We start from the raw sequence: 22,224 nt of genomic DNA, 5'->3' as shown, positions 1-22,224 counted from the left end.
TTCATATAAGACTATGCATCAACTTTTTTTTTTCTTTTTTGGAGGGCAATTGGGGTTAAATGACTTGCCCAAAGTCACATGGCTAGTAAGTGTGTCAAGTGTCTGAGGCCAGATTTGAACTCAGGTCCTTCTGACTCCAGGGCCAGTGCTCTATTCACTGCACCACCTAGCCGCCCCTATGCATCAACTTTTAAAAAGAAGTGAAAATATTATAATATACAAAGAGTCAAAGGAAATGGGCATGAAACAATAATAATTTATCAAGCAAAGCTAAAAATCCTTCTGAGGTAAAAAGAGACTTTTAGCAAAATCAGTAGCCTCCAAGTATTCCTATTAAAAAGAACCAGATCTAGATGGAGACTTTGTAAGGCACTAGACAAAAGAAATTCAAGAAAGGTAAATAAAATCAAGCAGCTCAAAAGGGTTAAATAATGATTAAGTGTATACATCTTAAAATAGAGAGAAGAGGCTGCCTTAGGAGCTAATAAAGGAATAAAAGGAGACAAGCCATAGGCTTGGGTAGTTTTTTTTAAAAAAAGAAAAGGAAAGAAATATTCTAGGGAAGAAGAGATAAGGGAGCAGGAATTTTTATTTTCTTTTAATGGGCTATTATAAGAGAAAGTTATTTATTCACAGATATGGAAGGGAGGAAGTGGTGAACCATGGGTTTATCTGGACTAGGCAAGGGAAAAATAACTTAGAACAAATAGATAGAAATAATGTAATTATAGAAATAAAATACCCATGCCTATTAAAAACACCAGAAAGCATAGGAATAAATGGATCTCTGGACAAGGGAAGAGTTTATGACCAAACAAGAGATAGAGAGGATCAAGCGAAGTAAAAGAGATAATTTTGAATACATGAAATTAATTTTGTTTTTGTAAAACCAAAATCAGTGCAGCTAAAATTAAAAGAAAAGCAGAAAACTGGAGAAAAACTTTACAGCAAATCTCTGTGATAAAGGTCTCATTTCTCAAATATATAGGTGTAATGGAAATGCAAATTTAAAGATCTTCCCTGCCCCTAGGCTAAAGTGCACCTGGAGCCTGGGGTGGGAGGCTTGTTTTTCAGTAGATACTTTTTGATTGGCCAGTGGGTCCAGAAGATTGTTACATTCTCTGAGCCAGGAGAAGGCTATATAAACCCTGATTTGAGGGTTTGTTTTAGGGCTCACTTTGAGAAGTGTTCTGTGATTTGCTCAGATGAGACTCTGGGAAGCCGTTGTTGAGAGCCCCCTGGCTTTGAAAAACACAGATGTTGATTTGATATGGATGTAATGGTTGGACAGTTTGGAAACCTGTCTACTTGATCTGTTTCTCCATCTTGATAATTCTGTCTGTATACTCTGAAGTTCGGGGTGCTGACCTTTTTCCCCTGAACTAGGTAAATGATACATATTTGACTGATTAAAGTAAACTTGTCAACCCATTTTGAGTTGCTTTCCTTTAACAAAGCAGATCTAAGAACCTGTGTTGGCAGCCACCCTGGGGATGCTGGGGTGCTTGCTACTACAATAGGCAACTGAATAAAATTTGTAAAAATAAAATCCATTAGGGGCGGCCAGGTGGCTCAGCGAGTAAGAGCACCGGTTCCAGTGTTGGGACGACCTGGAGATCGAATCCCGGGCTCAGACGCTCAGCACCACACCCAGAAATAACTGGCTGTGTAACTTTGAGCAAGTTACTTAACCCCAATTGCTTAAAAAAAAATAAAATAAAATAAAATCCATTTCCCAGTAAATAAATTGTCAAAGGAAATGAATTGGAAGTTCAGAAAAATAAAACTGTCTATAGTCATATGAAAAATACTCTAATGTTATTTAAAGAAATGCAAATTAAAACAATCCTGAGATACCAACTCACACCTATCATATTGGCTAATATGACAGAAAAGAAAAATGCAAATGTTGGAGGGGATGTGGAAAAATAGATACACTAATGCACTGTTGGTGGAGCTGTGAACTGGTCCAACTATTCTGGATGACAAGTTAGAATGATGCCCAAAGGGCTATAAAACTGTGCATACCTTCTGACACACTAGTCATACCACTACTAGGTCTATATCCCAAAAAGATCAAAGAAATAGTAAAAAGACATTTATGTACAAAAATATTTATAACAGCTCTTTTTGTGGTGGTGAAGAATTGGGAATTAAGAGGATGCCCATCAATTAGGGAATGGCTAAACAAGATGTGGTATAGGATTTTGATGGAAGACTAGACTGCTATAAAACATGAAGGTCTCAGAAAAACATGGTAAGAACTATATGAACTGATGCAAAGTGAAATGAGCAGCACCAGAACATTGTACACAGTAATGGGAACATTGTACACAGTAACATTGTAATGACCAGCTATTCTAATCAATATAATGATCCAAGACAATTCAAAAGGACTCAGTGGAAGATGTTATCCTCTTTAAGTGAGAGAACTGATGAACTTTGTGTACAGATTGAAGCATACTTTTTCCACTTTACTTTTCTTGCTTTTTTCTTTACAACATGGCTAATATGGAAATATATTTTGCATGATTTCACATGTATAATTGAAATCCTATTTTCTTGCCTTCTCAATGTATGGGGTGGGGCTGGAGTGGAGAGAATTTGGAATTTAAAATTTTTAAAATAATGTTAAAAATAAGTAATAAATTAGAAAATAAAAAGAAAAAATCAGAACTCTAAAAGACAAAAAGGGAGTATATTCTAGGTTGGATTAATGCCCAAAGTTAGGATATGCAATGCTGGGTTCTAAAAAAAAGTTAGTAGTCCAGTTTGGCTGGAACATGAGAATTCATAAAGGAGAATAATGCTAGGCAAGCCTATGAAGGAAAATTGAAGCCAGATTGTGGATAGCATTAAATTACTAAGATAATAGGGGAATAACAGAAATCTCTGTTTTAGGTAGATTATACTAGATGGCAGGTGAAGGGTAAATGAGAGATAAGACTGAAAGTAGGAAGGCCAATTAGGAAGCTGTAACAATTATTCAGGGGAGAAGTTATGGGGCCTGAATGAGGGTGCTGACCCTATTACAAGAGTGTGGGACAACTATGAGAAATATTGTGGGTATAGACTCAAGAAAACTTTTCAACTTGTTGGCTATGGTGGGATGTGGGTGAGGGAGGAGGCCTGGATAATTCTAAGGTTGTGAATCTAAGTAACTAAGAGGAGGATAGTGTCCTAAACAGAAAGAGATATTTTTTAGGAGGGTGTAATAGTAATGAAATTTGAAGTTCCTTTTGTATTGCTAAGCTGAGAGGTATTTAGCACTTAGTAATTAATTAAGCCTCTGTTAAAGAAACAGAAGGCATGGACCCCTGTTACTGACATAACAGGTGTTGGCTTAAACAGGAAGTAGCTAATTCCATATGTGTGTGCATGTGTGTATGTGCGTGTGTGCATGCATGCATGCGTGTGCTTGTGCATGTATGTGCGTGTGTGTGTGTGTATGTGTGTGTGTGTGTGTGTAAAGAGAAGTCCCTGCCGCCAGGGAGGCTGAAGAGGAAAGGTCCCCCAGGGTGGAGAGAATGCTTTTGATTTTGGGAACCTGAGTGAAGTAATTTTGATTCTGGGAACCAGCTGGAGCTTCTGCTGAGGAGCTGCTGAGTCTGAGGACCAGCCGGAACTTCTGGGAGAGATGTCCAAGGACCAGCTGGAGCTGCCAAGACTGAGAAAGCATGACTGTGATACTGGTACTTTGCATGAACCTGTTGGTGGCTTTGTTGAGCCTTGACTTCCCAGGAACGGAGACTGGGAAGGATTTGAGGTGGACTGGAGGCTGTGAGCTTCAGTGTGGAACAGGAAGTGTGCTGAGAGCTGGACAAGGACCTGGGAGCTGTCTGCCTTTGAACCCAGGTGACAGTTTGGTGAATACAGGTAGGACCTGGGTCCATGCAAGGGGATCTAGGGAATTTGAGAGACCACCCAGGGTCAAGCTGAAAGAAGAATTTAGTTGGCTACTGTGTACTAAGAAATTGTACTTTACTAGTAACCTAGGGGTGGAGGGCTTTTTTCTGATGGAGGGTATTTTCTGATGATTGAATAGTGAATGATGACTGAATAGTAATTGATTTATAACTTGGTGTGCCCCATGAGTGGAAAACTTTGACTTTTGTATTTTGTGACCTGTAAGGAGACAAACCTCCTTAAGTATGATTGAATGATTGAGTTACTAAATGAGTGTTCTTCAAAACTTTGTGACCACTGTGGTGAAAAGTATGTGGCCATTTTAGTAGTAAGCTGTTGTGAATGCTGTATTTAGGTTTTCTGTGATAAGTTGTAACATTATGAATGCTGTACCTTGATTTTCTGTGAATGTTTTGCTCTGATTTGTTATTGAATAGAGTGTTCACTATACTGTGTAATTAGAATCTTGAAAAGCTGTTCATAGCAGACATCCTCTGGAGAGCTGCTAGTGTTTGGCTTTACAGAGGAACATGATAATCAATTCTGTTTTGGACAAGTTGATTTTGAGGTGCCAACTGGACATCCTGTTAGGCATCTCCAGGAAGCAGTTGTGATTTGGTACTAGATAAAATTCAGAAAGTGTAATTGTTTGGTTTTTCTTTAAATCAAACCTAAATCTGCCTCTTTGAAAATTCTACCCTTTGGTCATAATTCTGTTTTCCAATGTCAAGCAGGACAATTCTAATCACTCTTCTACATAATGTCCATTCAATTATCTGTTTAATAGGTGAAATATCTCTAGTTCCTTTGATTCTTGTATGCCAGAGTCTCCGGTCACTTCAACCTGAAGTAATTTCTCCTTTCTCCAATTTCCCACAATGTATTTCTGGAGCTTCCTCTCCTTTGTATTTATATTCTAATCTGTAATATATTTGTATTTATATTTTTGTATATTGTATATTACACATATGTGTATATATATATATTACATTTTTGTATTTGCATTTATATTCTAATTTGTAATTTATTGTGTACCTGGTTTATCTCCCCTACTCCACTGTGTGAGTCTACGAACATAGTGTCAGCTATCCTACTTATTTGTTTTTTTTTTTTAAGCAATCGGGGTTAAGTAACTTGCTCAAGGTTACACGGCCAGTTATTTCTGGGTGTGGTGCTAAGTTTCTGAGCCCGGATTTGATCCCCAGGTCATCCTGACACTGGAGCCGGTGCTCTTACTCACTGTGCTACCTGGACGCCCCCTATCCTACTTATTTGTAATCTCAGAAAATGTAACATGTTTCACTTGGTAGGTGCCTGAGAAACATTTGGTGGCCCTGGCTCAGTGGTCTGCAAATTCTGGCAGGTTGTACAATGGTGAAAAGGTATCATATATGAGCCTGGGGACAGAATGCAGTCTGCAGTTTGGGGACCACAGTCTCATTACATTTTGAGAGCCTCATCACCAGGTTGGCTGTAATGAATTTTTTTGGTCACAGTGGTTCTCTACAACATTGATGAAGTTATAGATGGATTGAAAAAAATAATAATAATAGAATTTCAAGATTTTCAAAGTGCTTTATAAGTATGATTTTATTTTCACAACAATCTTGGAAGGTAGGTGCTAATATCCCCATTTTACTGATGAGGATGAAAAGGCAGGCAGAAGTTAAGTGACTTGCCTGGGACCACAGCCTATGGATATTGAGGCTGGATTTGAATTCAAGGTTTTAATTACTTCAAGTACAACACTCTATCCACTAAGTTGCTAACTCTTCCCAATATTGGCAGTGCTGGGACCCACACCAAAGTTCTCAAGTATAATCAGCAGCAGTAATTTAAAAAAAAACTAGGAGTTAATCTATTAATTTTTATTAAAATGTCTATTTACCCCCAACAGTTTGGTTTTGTTCTGTACCTATAGTACTTGGGATCTTCCTCATATATCCCCACCCCTCTCCCCATTCCAAATACTTTCCCATTTTACTGAGGCATGTCATGGAGATGGGCTTTCTGTTGTTTGTCCTTCATTCTAAAAGAGGACCATGACATCAGGAAGGGGATGCCATGACTTGCAAGTGAATTGGATTTAAGTGAGGGAGGGCTGTGCAAGGTCACCAGTCTCACTTTCGCCTTCAGAGCCATCTGGGTCCCGTGGCCAGATATACATCAGAATGACTGGAAATGGCCCCTGTGATGAGGGATGGCAATATGGTTCAGCAGGAACTCTGATCTTTATCTAAGACTAGAAAGCCTTCGATTCAGTCTGGAAAGAATTCAGTAGGCCCAAGCTGATAGAGCCAAGAGTGTGAGAGACACTGTGGCAGTCACAAGATGTCAAAGGGGGTGCACGTGACCTCTGAGGAGCAGGAGCTAGGAGATGTGGAGGCCGACTCAGCCAGACCATAAAGGCCGACATGGCATTGAGTGCAGGGCCATGGGGGCCGACTCTGCTGGGTTGGGAAAGGCTGACGTGGCATTGAGCGTGCCCCATAAACACGGACTCCTCTTAACACATACTCCTTTGCCCTGTACTCGGGAGAGTGCTAGATTGGCTCCCACATGTCATGTGGCGAGGTGGCGGCTGGAGGGGGTGCACGTGGCTTTCTGAGGGACATTATTGGGACAGCTTTGCCTGGGGGTTAACGAACCAGGGACAAGGAAGTTTCAGGCACAATGATTCGAGAGTAATACTCTACGTGGTAGTGCCTAAAGGACTTCCGTGAAGGACTTTGTTCCTTTGTCTCATATGACGTACTCGAGAAAGAACATGATTGGCCCCTGCAAGGCATGCCCCTGCAAGGTTTATAAATAGGGGAGATAGAGGAAGTTAGTTCCGCTTCCTGTTTGCTTGCCATGCAGTTAAGATGTAACCGAATAAACAGCTTCGAATCATACTTTCTGTGTCCTCGGTGTTCTGTCGGGGTAAGCTCTTCTTGGAGACAAGAAGCTGGAGATGGTCCGAAGACCAGGAATAAGGTAAGACACGGCCGGAATTGGGAGTGAGATCCCAACACCAAGCAAACTTGGAGTCAGAGTTGTAAAAGTTTATTGTATGCTTTACAGTGGGCAAGGGTCCTTAGGGGACCTGCAAGTTTACTGTTAGGCTGTATAGCAGGCAAGAGTCCTTTAGGGAACCTGTAACCTCAAAGGGGTAGAATTAAGGTTTTTATAGAATAATCCATAGTAGAACCCGTGCCAATTATGCCAACTAGGCGATTAAGGGTGGAATTAGGGAGGAGTTAAGGTGGGGCCAGTGTTTAAAGGGACATGCACTTTTAATGTAACTGCGCAGGTGTGTTGCCCATAATTCACTGAGAAAAAGCCCAAGGGGGGGCCATCTGGCCATCATGTGGTTTTAGGTTTGAAACATCACTAAGTCAGCTAGCGGTCAAGGACTGAGGAGTGCCCAGTCTGCCACCCATCAATGTCATGTTTGACAAGATTGATGTCTGGAAACCAAGGCTAACAGAGACTCAGTGTGTGGATTATAGGCTAAGAAGTTAGCCCAGAGATAGGGTCCTGAAAAATTCATTGAGGCAGCCAAGGAGTCAACCTAAAGAGAGGGTACCGAAGGATTCATGGGGGCAGAGGGACACTATACAAGGGGGAGATAATAGTTGCCTAAGCTAGAATTTTTATAGATACTTTTTGTGAAAGGTTCACAGGTGTAGCTTGTCACTGTTCCAAGCTGAGATAAACAATTCATGAGTTGTTGCTGGGCAGAATTAATGCTCTGAGACTGGGGAGGGGGGGGTGTGATTTTACAAATTGGTATTACAAATTGATATTACAAATATAGATCCCAAGCACCCCATCACCTGGAGATGGGCTGTCATCCACTGAAAGCAATAGTTCACAAATTCCTATCAAATTCTTTTTAATCTGTCACTCAGAAGATCTGTTAGTTTAATGTAAGTGACATTTTAGCTATCCAGCATAGCAAATTAAGTGATGAATAGTTTCTGTAGGAAATTCTCTTAAAGGTCACCATAGCATCAGTGGGGCACAATAGATATGCACAGAACATCCATGGTAGGGCACATATTTAGGAAACAAAAATCTGGCCGGGGAACAACTCATTTCTCCCAAACTGCAGAATCTGTCATATCATTAGCTAAACTCTTTGTCCCTGAGCTGGACTCTCTACTGATTTTGGGCACCACGTAGTTGCCATTTCTCCCTGCCAGATATTTCTGCCGAGGTTCTCTGCTTCTATCTGCTCACTATGTGCCCTCAGGAAGGGTGAGTTGGCTCTTTAACTTGTTACAATCCCTGACCCAGCTGCAACCAGTCACTTCATTAGAGAGGACTTAAGGAATTTTAAAACCTGCCATTTGAACTGCTTTTTCCCTTGCCGAGCTCAGACTTCCTCACCCTAGTTTTCGTTCTGTCTTAGGGTTAGAAAATTCCTTTCAACCTCTCTCATGCCCAATGTCCCTGTGTTCATCTCTAGGCTGGACACTCTGGACCTTCTCTACCATTCCACGGAAATCTCTTCACCCCTGTACTTCTCACTTTGGAAGTATTCTCTGACCCTGTGGCTTCTCCTTCTGATTGCTTGGTTCCTCCTCAAACCTCCATTTTAAGAAGGATACTCAAGTCAGTCTTATTTTTTCCCCAGCCATACCTTTAATTCCTCTATGGGCTATACTCCTCGTTCTCTGTACTTTCTCTACCTTGTTCCTGAGTGGGATACCTTCATGTCCTCTCCCGTTCCCCACCAGCTTTTCAAATTTCTTTTGCATATTGTTTCCCCTCTTTATAATGTAAGCTCCTAGAAGGTAGGGGCTGTTTCTTTTTCTCCTTGTATATGTATTACCAGCAATTAGCACAGAACTAGGAACATGGTAAACACTTAATAATTGTTTGTTGACTGAAGTTGACTTTAAAATGATCCAGGGACTCCTCTTAGCAAAATTCCAAAGGAGCTTTAGGGAGCTAGGGACAAGGTTCTTTTCAGCCCTCCCAGTGCTCATAGAGCCTACACAGACCAATCTGCAGCAGGCAGGAAAGGGCAAATGCAGCTGGTGACCTCAACCCTATTTCCTTTGTTTTGCATTTCTACCAGCAACAAAATGATTGATCTTCCTACACACCTAAGCCTATGGGTTTGTGCTCATTAGCACACAGGACACTGTTATATTTTTAAAATAATGAGTGTGGCTATTTGAGAGCACAGATTTTAAAAAAGCAAAAACAAATGTGCCTTGTAATGAAGAAAAACTGCCCTTCTGAGAAAAGACAGATTATCTTCAGAAAAAAAGAATAGATCTAATAAGAATACTGAGATGCAACAGAATATTAATTATATTAACCCATTAATATTAATAGTTAATTGCTAATTAATTAACAATGTCAATCATTAAGAAAAATTACATTTAACAGAATATTAACTTTCATAGATTAGCATCAATACAGATGTGCTGTTTCAGATGAGGATCCATTGTTCTAGAGAGTCCCACAACTTCACCAAACCTCAAAAATAGGAATTTTCCTAAAGCCTCAGCAAGGATACAAAGGAGTCCAATGCAGGAAAGGTCACTGGGGGATATGATTTGAATTCTGTGTCTCCTCCAGCTCCTAGTTAATGATTTCTAACACTCACTTAATCTGTATTTTCTTAGGCCCACAAAAGGAGAAGTACGCAGGGAAGCGCCAAATATACCAGGAACATTTTACAAACTGACCCATTTCTCAATACAATAGAGTTGTATTTTATCTTATGCCATAAATGTGTCCTGAAAAATTACATGAAAACCAAATTTTTGCAGATTCAATCATATCTCAAGAAATTTGGCAAGCTTTACTTATTTAAAGGAATCCTCTGCCAAATTCTTTTGTTAAGCCAATTGCTGTCCAGTTTGTCCATTTGGTAATGCCATTAACAGAAGGCCTTTGTCCAGGCTTAGCTTGAATCCCATTTTCTATAGGAGGCCTTTTCCCGTGTCTGCCCTCCTAGGACTACACTGTATACGTTGTCCATTATACAGAGTGATTTGGTTTCTTCCCCTCCCCCCGCCAATGTCAGCTCCCTGAGGGCAGAGACCATGACTTTGCCTTTCTTTGAATTCTCAGTGTTTGCATGGTACATTGCTTGTAGACTGACACATGAGTATGCCTCTACATGGATGCCAGCATCAGCCTCTCCACTTCTGAAAAAGAAAGATGCTTAAGGAATTCTTATTACTTTCTGACTAGGCAACATTTTCCATTTAAAATAGTCCAGTTTTTCCAAGTACTGCCTGTTAATTGAAGCAAATTATTTCACTTCTCTGGACCTCAGTGACTTTGTATAAATGGGGCTAAGTTGGACTAGATAAGCTCTAAGTTCTGTTTCCAGCTTGAAATGGATAATTCTGTTACCTTCTTCTGCACTAAAGCAGCATGACAGTGTAAGAAACACCATCACTGTATTTGGAGTCAAGAGACCTGTGTTTTAGTTTTGCCTCTGTTACGATTATGAACTGTGTTACCTTGGACAAGTCACAACCTCTCTGAGCCTCAATTCCTCATCTATAAACTGGGGTTAATAACTGCCCCATCGGGGTGGGTAGCTGGCACAGTGAATAGAGCACTCGCTCTGGAGTCAGGAGAACCTGAGTTCAAATTCAGCCTCAGACATTTAACACTTACATGTGACCTTGAGCAAGTCACTTAACCTCAGTTGCCCTGCCTTCCCCCCAACAAAAAGCAAAAATAATAATAATAATAATAATAACTGCCCTACCTACACACGGGTAGATGTATTATTAGGATCAAATGACCCTCATGTATTAGATCCTAATACTACAATAATAATATAGAAATCTGCTACCCTTTGTATGTATGGCCATCTCTTAATTATCTAGTATTGTTTTGTTTAGGGAAATTAGGGATCAAATGAAGTAACAAATACAAAAGCTTTAAAAGTATAAGGCATTCTAAAATGATAAGACAATGTATAATTGTCTGAATATATGCTGTTCTTTTCCCCATTTGGCATCTATCAAACATCAATGGAATCTTAAAACATGCTATTTTTTATGTCTACTTATCTTTCTATATTTTCCTTTTAAAGAAATTGTATTTAAGGGTATGGTCTATATTTGGACCAATACAACTCTACATGGTAAAGTAAGTGGGGGAGGGGGAGGAAATAAGCATTTATATACTGTCTACTATATGCCAGGCATTGTACTAAGCACTTTACAAATATTATCTCATTTGATATTTAAAATATTATTTTAGCATGGTATTAAGAAAATATCCTTTCACTTGTGCCATTCACACACCAGGAAATAAACAGTTGAATAACTTTTATTTTAAGCATAATTATGATCTTTAAAAAAAACTTAAGTAATATTTTTTAAAATGGCTTCAAAGTAGGTCAAAGCTTCAGTGAACAGTGAACTTACAAAATATATGACCTTGACAATGGAAACATGTTTTCTTTCACCTGCCAGTCTCTAATCTTTCAAAGAACGGATCATCTTATATGTGATGAAACTCTCGGCTTTCCCAGCATCTTGCCAGTCTTTCTTGGTCATTTCTTGCACTGCTTCATGAATAGGTTTTTTCATTCCTTCTATAGACATGAGCTTCACCTCCAGTGGGCCTAGTTTGGTATATTCCTATGGTGACATGACAGAGAAGGAAAGACAAAGAGTTGTTCATCCAACTGATGGGAAAATATAAGATGGATTAGAGGATGAAGTTTCTTTGGAATAGAGCTGGTCATTATCAGAAGTGTTGTATAGTGTCCATTTTGTTGGATAAAAATGTTCCTCCAATAACTCCCTCATTCCAGATGGCTTCAAATCATATATCCTTCATGTGGCATGTAACGTTTTTATTCAAAATTCAATTTTATTTTTTGAGATCTGAATTCTACCACTTTCACCTTCCTTGTCCTTCCCTCCCCTTGTCTACCCATTGAGAAAGCAAGAAAACCAAAACCTATTACAAACATTTATGGTCAAACAAAACAAATTCCTGCTTTGGACATGTAATAATTTTCAATGTCAAGATTGTTAGAATATATGTGTACATATACACATACACATGCACATATATGTATATATACACATATTTATATATGTATATGTAGCCTTAATGTAATTTTTCATATGATAATATTCTTAAAATAGAGTTGTGTCCTGTTCATATAGAGAGATGGTCTGGAGTTAGAGCAATCTGCTACCTTTTATTTACATGTATGGTTGTCTCTTAAGTACCTATTTTGTTAAGGGGGAAAAATTATGCCCAACAACCTAGTTTACTAGGTCCATTTCCTATACTAGAAGTTGGTCAGTGTATATAGAAATCCTATAACCATGGGTTTATTATTTTCTATACTTTAAGGTTTACCAAATAATTTCCTCACAACAATTCTGTTAGGTAGACAGTGTAAGCATTATTGCCCCCACATTACAGATGAAAAAATGGAGTCTCACAAGAGGTTATCTCATTTTCCAAACTCACATGACAAATCAGTGTCAGAGCTGAGGCTCAGACACGGAACTTCTGAGTTTAAGATCAGGATGTTTTAGCTATACCTTGCTTCCAACATTAAATAATTCAGAAGGAATCTACTGAGAAGAGAGTATGTCATGATTATCACAGTGAATTCCAAAGGCAAATACATGAGGGTTTTATTTTCATTACTTATAATTTTGGATTATTTACACCATGACTCCTACCTCTAATTCATGAGGACAATGGAGAGTTGGTGTTATATACAAACCATTTCTAATGGTGAGATTATATACATTTCTAATGGCAAGTGACAGGCGAGACACCTTGTAGCATCTAATCCAAATATCCCTGAGCAAGGGAAGTCAGTATGCTATGCTAATCCAAATACATTATTGACAGACATAGAGTTTATGCAACTGATTTTATGCCACTTTCCCTTTACTTAGGAATTAGGCCCCTAAGGGAGGTGGTATGTAGTGGAGGCTAGAGGCCAAGGACTTTGAGCAACTGTCTTTGGAGGCAGGTCTGAGTTACAGGCACAATGACCTGCAGGTCTCTCTTATTCACTGCCCTGTAACACAGCACTGTCTCTAAGCTGGTGATCGGTTTTGATGCCAAGAGGGAGAAGAATCCTGGGACATAGCATGGTCATTGTTGCAGTCCAAATGAAGGATTCTATAGTGAGAAACATTTTGTGAACCAGTGGTTTCAGTTGGTGCCATGTTAATGATCTAAAGATCTCATAATACTCCCCTGCACATGCCTGTATTCTAGCCAAACCACATTACTTAGTCCCCCATTGCTACTCTCAATCCTTTGTCTCTGTCTTTCCTGTCACTTAGTGCAGTGCCTGGCACGAGCTAGGTCCTTAATAAATGTTTGTTGACTGACTGACTTTCCTATTTCTGTGACTCTGCTCTGTACCCACCCCTGGCCCAGGAAAGATTTCCCCTCTAATTTTTTTCCTTCCTTCAAGGCCTGAGGCACCACTTCCTTCATGAAGTCTTCCCTAGATGTGAAAATGATCTCAGATTTCCTTATCATTTTCCCAGACTTCTCCTTTGCCATCGTCTCTTTTCATGACATCACAATTATTTGTGTATTCATTCTTCTCTCCTATAAGTACCTTGAGTCAAACCTATGTTCTATCAAGTAGTTCCTATGGGAACTTCCACATAGTAGATGCTTTAAAAAAATATCTGTTGAATCTAACAAATTGAGTAAACTATGCATGTATAAGAAAGAGGCTCTATTCTCCAGAGTAATGTGTGTAAATGGTGGGCCAATTTTACTTTATATCTGCAAATTCCGTAATGTTGTCTTCTAAGAACTGTTTCTTAGAAGATGTAATAGATAGCAAACCAGTCTTGAAACCAGGCAGTTCTGGGTCCTAGTTCTGACTTTGGCATATCCTTGCTACGTGACCCTAGCAAAGTAAACGGACTTCTAAGAGGTTCTCTACAACTGCAGACTTTAGAGAAGGTACTGATCTGTATTGGTAGTGAGAGTTGAACAACAAATAAAACCATAGCTCTAGTCCCTATTTCCTTTCTTATAGTAATTTAGCCACCAACAAAATGTTATTTTAAATTAAACCGTAGTGTTATGAAGCTTTACCTTGAAATCCTTTTCATCTTCATATAACAAATAACTTATATCAGAAGCACCAAATTCAATACATGGATCATTCTCAGTATCTTCTATGCTTTTTTGCAACTCGCTTACATTTTCCTTAGTATCTTCATAAAGAAAGGACAATCTTTCCGCCAATGAAACTTCTGGTTGATCTTTTTTCGTTAAGGGTTCTGATTCTAAGTTCATTTTGGGGGGAAAAAATAAAAGTTAACATGGGAAATGATGGAAGGAATTTTGTTTCCACATAATTCAAAGTGTTCCTATCTTTGAGTGACAGCAGAATGTGGGTCAGAGGTGACTGATTCTAAGCAGAGCTGTGTTCTAGCTGAACCAGGCTTCTGATTAGGTAGGGGATTAGAGGCTTGTACACATGCTTCCCAAGCTATGTGAGGGGAACATGACATGGGCAGTTCAAGAGGCTGCACCTGGCCAATGGAGAACAAGGTGGAAAATTCTAATGGAAGCAGTATCAAAGGACTCATGTTTGTCTGAGTTGGGGTACTCCATTAAGGGAGCTACCCATTTATTCAGAAAGAATAAATGTAAAATAAATGTAATGGAAACCTTCCTGGCTTTCCAACTAATATTGTATACTCCTAGACTAAGAATATTTCTCACAGTTAATAATATATATAGAATCATGAGTAAGTAAAAAATATGACATATATTTATAAAGTCTTCACTTAGGCATATAATAAAGTGCAGAATTATTTGTCTTAGGGAGAATTATTCTCATGTTTTAGAAACATCATATGACACTCCCTCTTGTGAAATGTTAATAATAACACTGAAACATATGAAAAATAGGGAATCCTTTAGTTCAGAAGAGAATAAATCTTTTTGAAACAGAGGACTTCAGGGAGACTAGTTATCCAGATTGATGAACATGAAGCTTTCAAAATAAACAAAAATTTTAGAAAGGGTCTCTAGATCTGGAAAATGAACATCTGTCTAATCTTTTGCAATTTAGGGGAACTTGGGTGGTATTTATATTTAAGAGAATGTAAGATGTAAGACTTTTTGTCTTTCCTCATAGAGAAAAGAGTCGTTTAAGTAACCCTCAAAAAGCCAAGTGATCTTCAGTGAGTGGGTACTCATTCAACAATTTAACAAATATAGCACGTCCTCTGGGACTCATTCTCACAACCCACACTGAGAAGCAAAGTTCCCAGAACAAGAGTAGTTACTTCTTCCATTGAGATTCTAAGGTACCCTAAGGGGTTGGGAAGGTCGTTTTCTAGTACTATAGGCTACAAGCACCCACTGGCATGCTTGCCCTATGATTATCAATTTTTATCAGTCAGCTAGACTTAATCTTTAGAAAGGGATATTTACTAAGGTGATAAACTAAGAATAGTTGGTATAAAACATTCCCCCAAAAGTCTGTGATACTTTCCCACAAGTACATACAAAGTCCAGGAGAAAGTGGGCTCACTCTTAGAGAACACATGTGGCAAAGAGGTAACTCACAGTTCTTGGTTATTGGAAGTGCTTTTCTCTTCTGCGATGCTCATGAAGTTCCTCTTAGCTATGGAGAAGTTTTGTTGCTGGGCTTCTTGTAGAATCTTGAAGCTACCTTTATTTCAGTGTATCTATTTCATCCTCGGCTCCCAATGTAGGCACCCCATCCCATTCTGGGATGCTGCTAGGGCTAAGATTCCAAAGACAAATCCAGAATTCTCTGACCTTCTGAAGTCCCCAAGGTCTTCTTCTGTCCAAGGCAGGGTATGGGTGGGGTGGGAACCAAGGTCTGAGATCAAAGCTGAGGCTGTTCTCCTTCCTCTCCTCTAAGGCCCAAGTGAGCTTTCCTAGAATGGCTCCCTCTTTTCTTTGTGGCCAGACACTTAAATCCTGGATTTCAAACTAGCTTAATGGTTTTATGTAAACTCCACAGGGCATGACTGAATTGTTCTAATCAATCTGAACAGACTTAACCACCTACTAGAAATTTCCTTGATTGATCCAAGACTTGTCTAAGTCTTATTTACACCTTTGATTGGTTCATTTTAGACATGCTGACACTGGATGAAATTATCAGAACTAAATGGGGTGAGATAATAAATTGATTTGATCAAGCCCCAATTTATATGGGCATTTATTAAGCACTTAATACATGTGCAAAGCAAAATGGTTCCATGTCCTCAAGGAATTTATATTTTATTAAGTGCTGTCTGTGTGCAGAGCCCAGTGCTAAATACTGGGAAAAGTTGTTGTTTGTCCTTAATTTTTGAAAAGGACCAATGACATGATAGGGTGATATCTTTTTTTTTTTTTTGCTTTTTGGAGGGCAACTGGGGTAAAGTGACTTGCCCAAGGTCACACAGCTAGTTTTTGTGTTAAGTGTCTGAGGCTGGATTTGAACTCAGGTCCTCCTGACTCCAGGACTGGTGCTCTACTCACTGCACCACCTAGCCACCCCTGGGGTGATATCTTGACTTATGGGTAAATTGGATTTAAGTGAGGCAGAGTTGCACAAAACCATCAGCCTCATTTCTCTTCCAGAGTCATTAGGTCCACTGGCAGGACAAAAGTCAAGACGACTGGCAATGGCCCAGGATGTAGTAGATGACCTTGGCGTCTTTGATGTCTAACCAAGCTCTAAGCACTCCACAACACTGGCTTTAGTCAACTTATGGCTGCCCCTTCCACCAAGGGAAGTCTTCATATGCTTGGAGTAGACATACCCTAATTCACCAGAGGATCTGAAGCCCATAGGTTATACTGGTTTAGATTGCCTGCCAAGATGGTTTCCTGGGGTATGACCACACACTACAACTTCTTAGAGCCACGGGTAAGAGTTGAGTGCCAGGTAGATACCAAAGGTAGATAAGCATCATTGAAAAGGGCTTCGCAAGCCCTCCCACCAGCGGTGCTAGTCCTTCTTGAACGAACATGATACTATCAAGACACAAAAAGTCCCTAAACTCAGGGGACTTGCGTTCTAATAAAGGAGACAACATGTACACACAAAATACACATACAGTTAACCTTAGAGAGGAAGGCGCTAACAGCTGAGGATAAGACGGAACCAGCTAAGCTTCCCGCAGAAGGTCACATTTGAACTGAGTCCTGAAGGGCGCCACATAGAACCCAATGAGTAGCACATGAACAGGAGTGGACAATGATGGTGGGAATAATCCCGGGTTTGGACAGGGTTTGGCACTGTTATGAGCAGGACAAGGGGAAAAAGGGATTTGAGAGTGGAGGTCAGTGTATAGTAGAATACTTAACTGTGCGGACAAGACTGGAAAGGAAGGAAAGTGGAACTAAAACTGCAGTGAGGACTGGGAGAGTTCTGAGGTGTGGACATCCTGGACTTCAGGCAGAGAATGACAAACAGACTTAAGAGCACTGGTGTGAAGAGCTTATGGTTACAACAAGGAATTTCAGAATTCTTGATCATCGAAGTAGTACACCTGTGGGTGATGGTGAGCTCAAGGGTAGGATCGTCTCTGTGTGTGGCTGAGATAGAGTGAAGTATGCCTAGGAGCTGAGAGCCCATCCATGTATATGTTGAAGTCCTCTCATGTAAAGAGCATCAAAAGTTATTGAGTTTAACCCATATCTTGGCAGAAACTGTTTCTACAACATTCTAAACAAGTGGTCAGCCAGCCTCTATTTGGAATCCTCTTACAATGCGAAATTCACTACTCCCCAAGGCAGCCAATGCCATTTTGGGACAGATGTTGGAAAACGTTCTTTATGTTGAACTCACATCAGCAGAGATAGGATCCAGGCCTTCCCTCGAGTAGACATATTTCATCTCAATCTTGCAGATAATTAATTTTCATGGATCATCACTTGTATGTACTCATACCTTGAGCTCTTGATGTACTTGTGCTCTCCAAGCACTCTGTCCCTGTGGAGATTCCAGGGAGCTCAGAAATGGGCCCATATCACCCAGACATGCTGTATGACACAGAATCTGAGTGGGCTTCCTCGTCATGGCCCTCCAATACTGGTACTGGAGTGCCGGGTCTGTTGTCAGAAAGGCTTAAAACTTCCCAAGGTAATACAGGGACTACTAACCTGTGAGCCCTGTTATACTCTTAAGGTTCAAATATGGCCTCAGACACTTACTAGCTGTGTGACCCTGGGCAAGTCACTTAACCTTTGTTTTCCTCAGCTTCCTCAACTATAAAATAGGGGTAATAATCGCACCTACCTTCCAGGGATTAAAGGCAATAATACTTGTAATAGTGCTTAATGCTTAGCATACAGCCTAGTGCATAGCTGTTGTTCAATCAATTTTTAGTCATGTCCAACTATACATGACTCCATTTGGGGTTTTCTTGGAAAGATACTGGAGTGGTTTGCCATTTTCTTCTCCAGATCATTTAACATATGAGAAAACTGAGGCCAACAGGATTAAGTGACTTGCCCAGGATCAAACAGCTAGTAGGTGTCTGAGGCAGGATTTGAACTCAGGAAGAAAAGTCTTCCTGACTCCAGGCCCAGCACTCTATCCACTGTGCCACCTTGGCTACCCCTGTACACAGTAGTCAGTATATAAATGTTTGTTCCCTTGCATCCCTCCACACGTAATTCCTTTGGGGTCAGAGGTCAGTGCATAGGTATGCCTGACCACTGTGTCTGCATGAATCCAGGAGCACTTTTTCTTATGCGTGTATATATAAATATATATATATATACACTATATATATATATTATGTATTATATTCAGTATAATACATATCTTGTATACAGACTCACTTTCTCACTCTGTATTTTCTACTCACTTTTACCTCTAGAGAACAAACATTGCTTTTCAATCTTCCTTGCTAATTTTTGCCATCATACTTTAGTATCAGTATCAGAGGCACATAGTAACACTCTCTAAAGCAACACAGGGACTACTAGTTTGTGAGCACAGATAAGCTCTCCAGGTACACTGTCTTTGCCAGAATCCTCAGACTCTATAGATGATATTTGGGAACTAAAAGTGGTCAACCCCCCACAAATTTTGTATAGAGGCTGTCTATAATTAATGATGCAGCCACTTTCTCTCCAAATAATAACCTGCTTCTCATATCACCAAGCAAAGGGAACATAAGCAACTCTCTATTGTCAAAAATCATTATTCTTGGATGGCTAGGTGGTGCAGTGAGTAAAGCGCCAGCCCCGGAGTCAGGAGGACCCCAGTTCGGTTCTGGCCTCAGACACTTAACATCCACACACAAAAACTAGCCGTGTAACCTTGGGCAAGTTACTTAACCCCAACTGCCCTCCAAAAGGCAAAAAAAAATCATTATTCTTCTATGGACTTTTCTTGAAAGTCTAGATCTGTAAGTAAAATTTGTAACTATGGTTTTGGTGGTTTTTAAATGAAATATAATGATTAAATAATCATACCTGGCTGTATTTCTTCAGGAAAATCTTCTTGCTCTCCTAGGCCAGCTCCTTGGGTAAGAAACAGAGGTCTAAAAGGATAAATAAGAAAGAAGGAAAAAAAGAAAGGAAAGGAAGAAAGAAGAATTAACTATATTTCATTAATAGATATTTTTAGACATTTAGCCACTAAAAGTATTATAATCTATTATGTACTAGGCTTTCAAATAGTTACAAAAGGAAATATTTTAGTAAACATTCACTATTGTGTTATTAGGTTTCGTGATATACAACCAACTCTTCTCTCAAGGACTCTGTAAGGGGAAAACATATATCCACAAAAATAGAACCTAAGGGAGAATATATTAAATGTGAGTGAAAAGAAGTATGAGGAACAGAATACTTTTACACTAGGAAGGGAAGGAAGATTGTGGAAGAAGAGACATCTGGGTTGGATATTAAAGGAAATAAAGGCATTTGATAGAAGGAATATTCTTTCAAGGAATGGGAGACAGCGAGAACAAAGCCTCAGAGATGGGACAGGGCAGGACCAAAACAAAACATGTTGAGTAACACATTAACTACAAGGTACAAGATGTGAAGGGAAATACAATAAGGAAAACCTTTAAAGGTAATTTCAAGCCAGATTTATAGAGTTTTAGGATTAGGAATTTATATGTTATTCAGTAAACACTGGGAAGTTATTGGAGGTTTTTGAGTAGAGCAAAATGATTATCGTAATGATTAGAGAACTTAGCGCAAAGAAAGACTATAATGGTAGATAAGATGAAGGAAAGGTTGGAGGAGAGATTGATAAGAAACAGGAAGAAAAGAAAGGAGCTTCCTACAATTAACTCTTCTTCTAGAGAAGAATTAAGGCCCTGACTCAGGGCCATTGCAAGGAGAATGAAAATAAGGGGACAGATTGATACAAGAGGTTGAAGTGAGAACACCAAAAGGAGTCACTTTCCTCACACACCAAAACAACGACAAGAAACTTTCTGCTAAGATGGCTATCCGAATAGGAGATAGAACACCCAGCTCCTATATGCTTACTCATGGAAAATCCTAAAGTTTGAACTTTTAATTCTACACCAGAACTCCCCCAAAAGTCAATCCTTTGCTCTAATTTCCACCTTAATGAATAAAAATAATAGATCATATCAGATAATGCTAATACAAAGGTCTAATGTATATCAAAATCAGTGGTACCCAGTCAATGGAGTACTCAGGAAAATACCTACCCTGAATACATCTATGTATGTATGCACGCATTCATGCATGCATGTATGTATGCATAGATATATATGTCTATACACACATGTGTATATATGGAAGAAAAAGAGAAAAGTAACTGAGCTTGGATCAAAAAAACCAACTGAAAGAAAATGAGAAAGATTAGAGCAGATATTTAAAGCAATAGAAAAATTTTTTTAAAAATCAATTAAAAACTAAATCCAAGATCCATTTTTAAAAAAGACTAACAAAACTGACAAATAAGGATAAAGCTGTGCCAGATAATTAAAATTTTGTATTCTCCTCCCATTCCATAGAATTCAAGCTCCTTGAATGCAAGAATTTTTTTTTTGTCTTTGTGTATCTAATGTCTAGGCACAAGGAAGAAATTATATAGATTAAAATATTACAATCCAAGTCAAACCAATTCAATAGTATGTGGTATAAATATTCAACTCCAAATGAAGCTAGAGATTCTAAGAGTAAGAGTGGGGACAGTTCAGCCATGGGGAGAAGCCTATGAAAATGGACAAAAATTGGAAATGGAGTGCTGGTTTTGAGAAACTTCAAATAGGCCAGTTTGGTCCAAAAGACAATGAATAAAGTGGAACACTATATAATAAATCTGGAAAGGTGAACTAGAGTCAAATTATAAAGTGTTCTAATGCCAAGCTGAAGAATTGGATTTTATCACAGAAGCAATAGAAAGGCATTGAACTTTCCTGGTCAAGAGAGTTATATAAATCTCAGAATAAAATTTCAAAAGAAAATAATTCTGAAAAAAAACTCCATAACCCCATAAAATAATATGGAATGGCCTTAGGGATTTCCAGAAAGATTTAGAATGCTTAAACACATGTACTTAAGAATTAGAAAAGAAGGGGAATAGACCTCCTAGAATGGGAACTGAGAAATCTCAGCATATCAATAGACGTCTTGAAAAAAATGGAGGAAATATGCCTAAAAAAGTCAATAAGACAGTAACAAATGTTAGATAAAAGTACAAAACAAACAAACAAAACATAAAAATTATCTCCTTTCAAAAACAACTGACATGGAAAACAAGGTTAAGAAAGATAAAACAAGAATCATTGAGTTTTAGGAGCCAAGATGGCAGAGTAGAGAAAGCCCTCAGCTGAACTTTCCCAACATTCCCCTACAAACAACTTTAAAATAATGAATGACTCATATAAAATTCGGAAGTGGTAGAGCCTACAAAAGGTCAGAGTGAAACATTCTCCCAACCCAATACAACTTAGGAATTCAGAAGGAGAAATCTGTGAAATGGGGGTAGAGGCTGGCCTGGAGCCCATGTGGATGAAACACCAGTGTTTGGACCAGGTGGTGATGACAGAAGTAGCACCAGCTTTGGGAGATCTCAAGCCAGAAGACCTGGCAACTGGTGAGAAAGAAATTATAGGGGAAAATTGTGGTAGCATTGAATGCAGGACCAGATGGTATTTGGCAAATCCATTACCTTTACCCACTTTTGGTTCAGGGGCAGAGAAGAGCATTTTCCTCCCTCCCTTCCTCCCTCCCTCCCTTCCTCCCTCCCTTCCTTCCTTCCTTCCTTCCTTCCTTCCTTCCTTCCTTCCTTCCTTCCTTCCTTCCTTCCTTCCTTTCTTTCTTTCTTTCTTTCTTTCTTTCTTTCTTTCTTTCTTTCTT

At 39.2% G+C, this 22,224-nt stretch overlaps 1 protein-coding gene across 1 annotated transcript in view; it reads right to left on the bottom strand.

The window, feature by feature from the left end:
* Window positions 1–11,196: 11,196 nt before the first annotated feature.
* The window catches only part of CCDC83 (coiled-coil domain containing 83), a 59,226-nt gene continuing 48,198 nt past the window's right edge, over window positions 11,197–22,224 (bottom strand). The window contains exons 8-10 of the mRNA XM_069071066.1: window positions 19,348–19,415; window positions 13,978–14,171; window positions 11,197–11,516 (exon numbers count right to left, since the gene is read on the bottom strand). Coding sequence (XP_068927167.1) covers window positions 11,352–11,516; window positions 13,978–14,171; window positions 19,348–19,415 — 427 coding nt within the window. The 3' untranslated portion in view covers window positions 11,197–11,351. The remainder of the gene's footprint in view (window positions 11,517–13,977; window positions 14,172–19,347; window positions 19,416–22,224) is intronic.

This window comes from Petaurus breviceps, unplaced genomic scaffold, assembly GCF_028583685.1.
Source record: "Petaurus breviceps papuanus isolate PSGF00001 unplaced genomic scaffold, PetGlider_PUasm1.0 90823, whole genome shotgun sequence".
Taxonomy (NCBI): Eukaryota; Metazoa; Chordata; class Mammalia; order Diprotodontia; family Petauridae; genus Petaurus; species Petaurus breviceps.
Note: the sequence above shows the minus strand (reverse complement) of the source record. Positions and strands in the feature narration are given on the sequence as shown.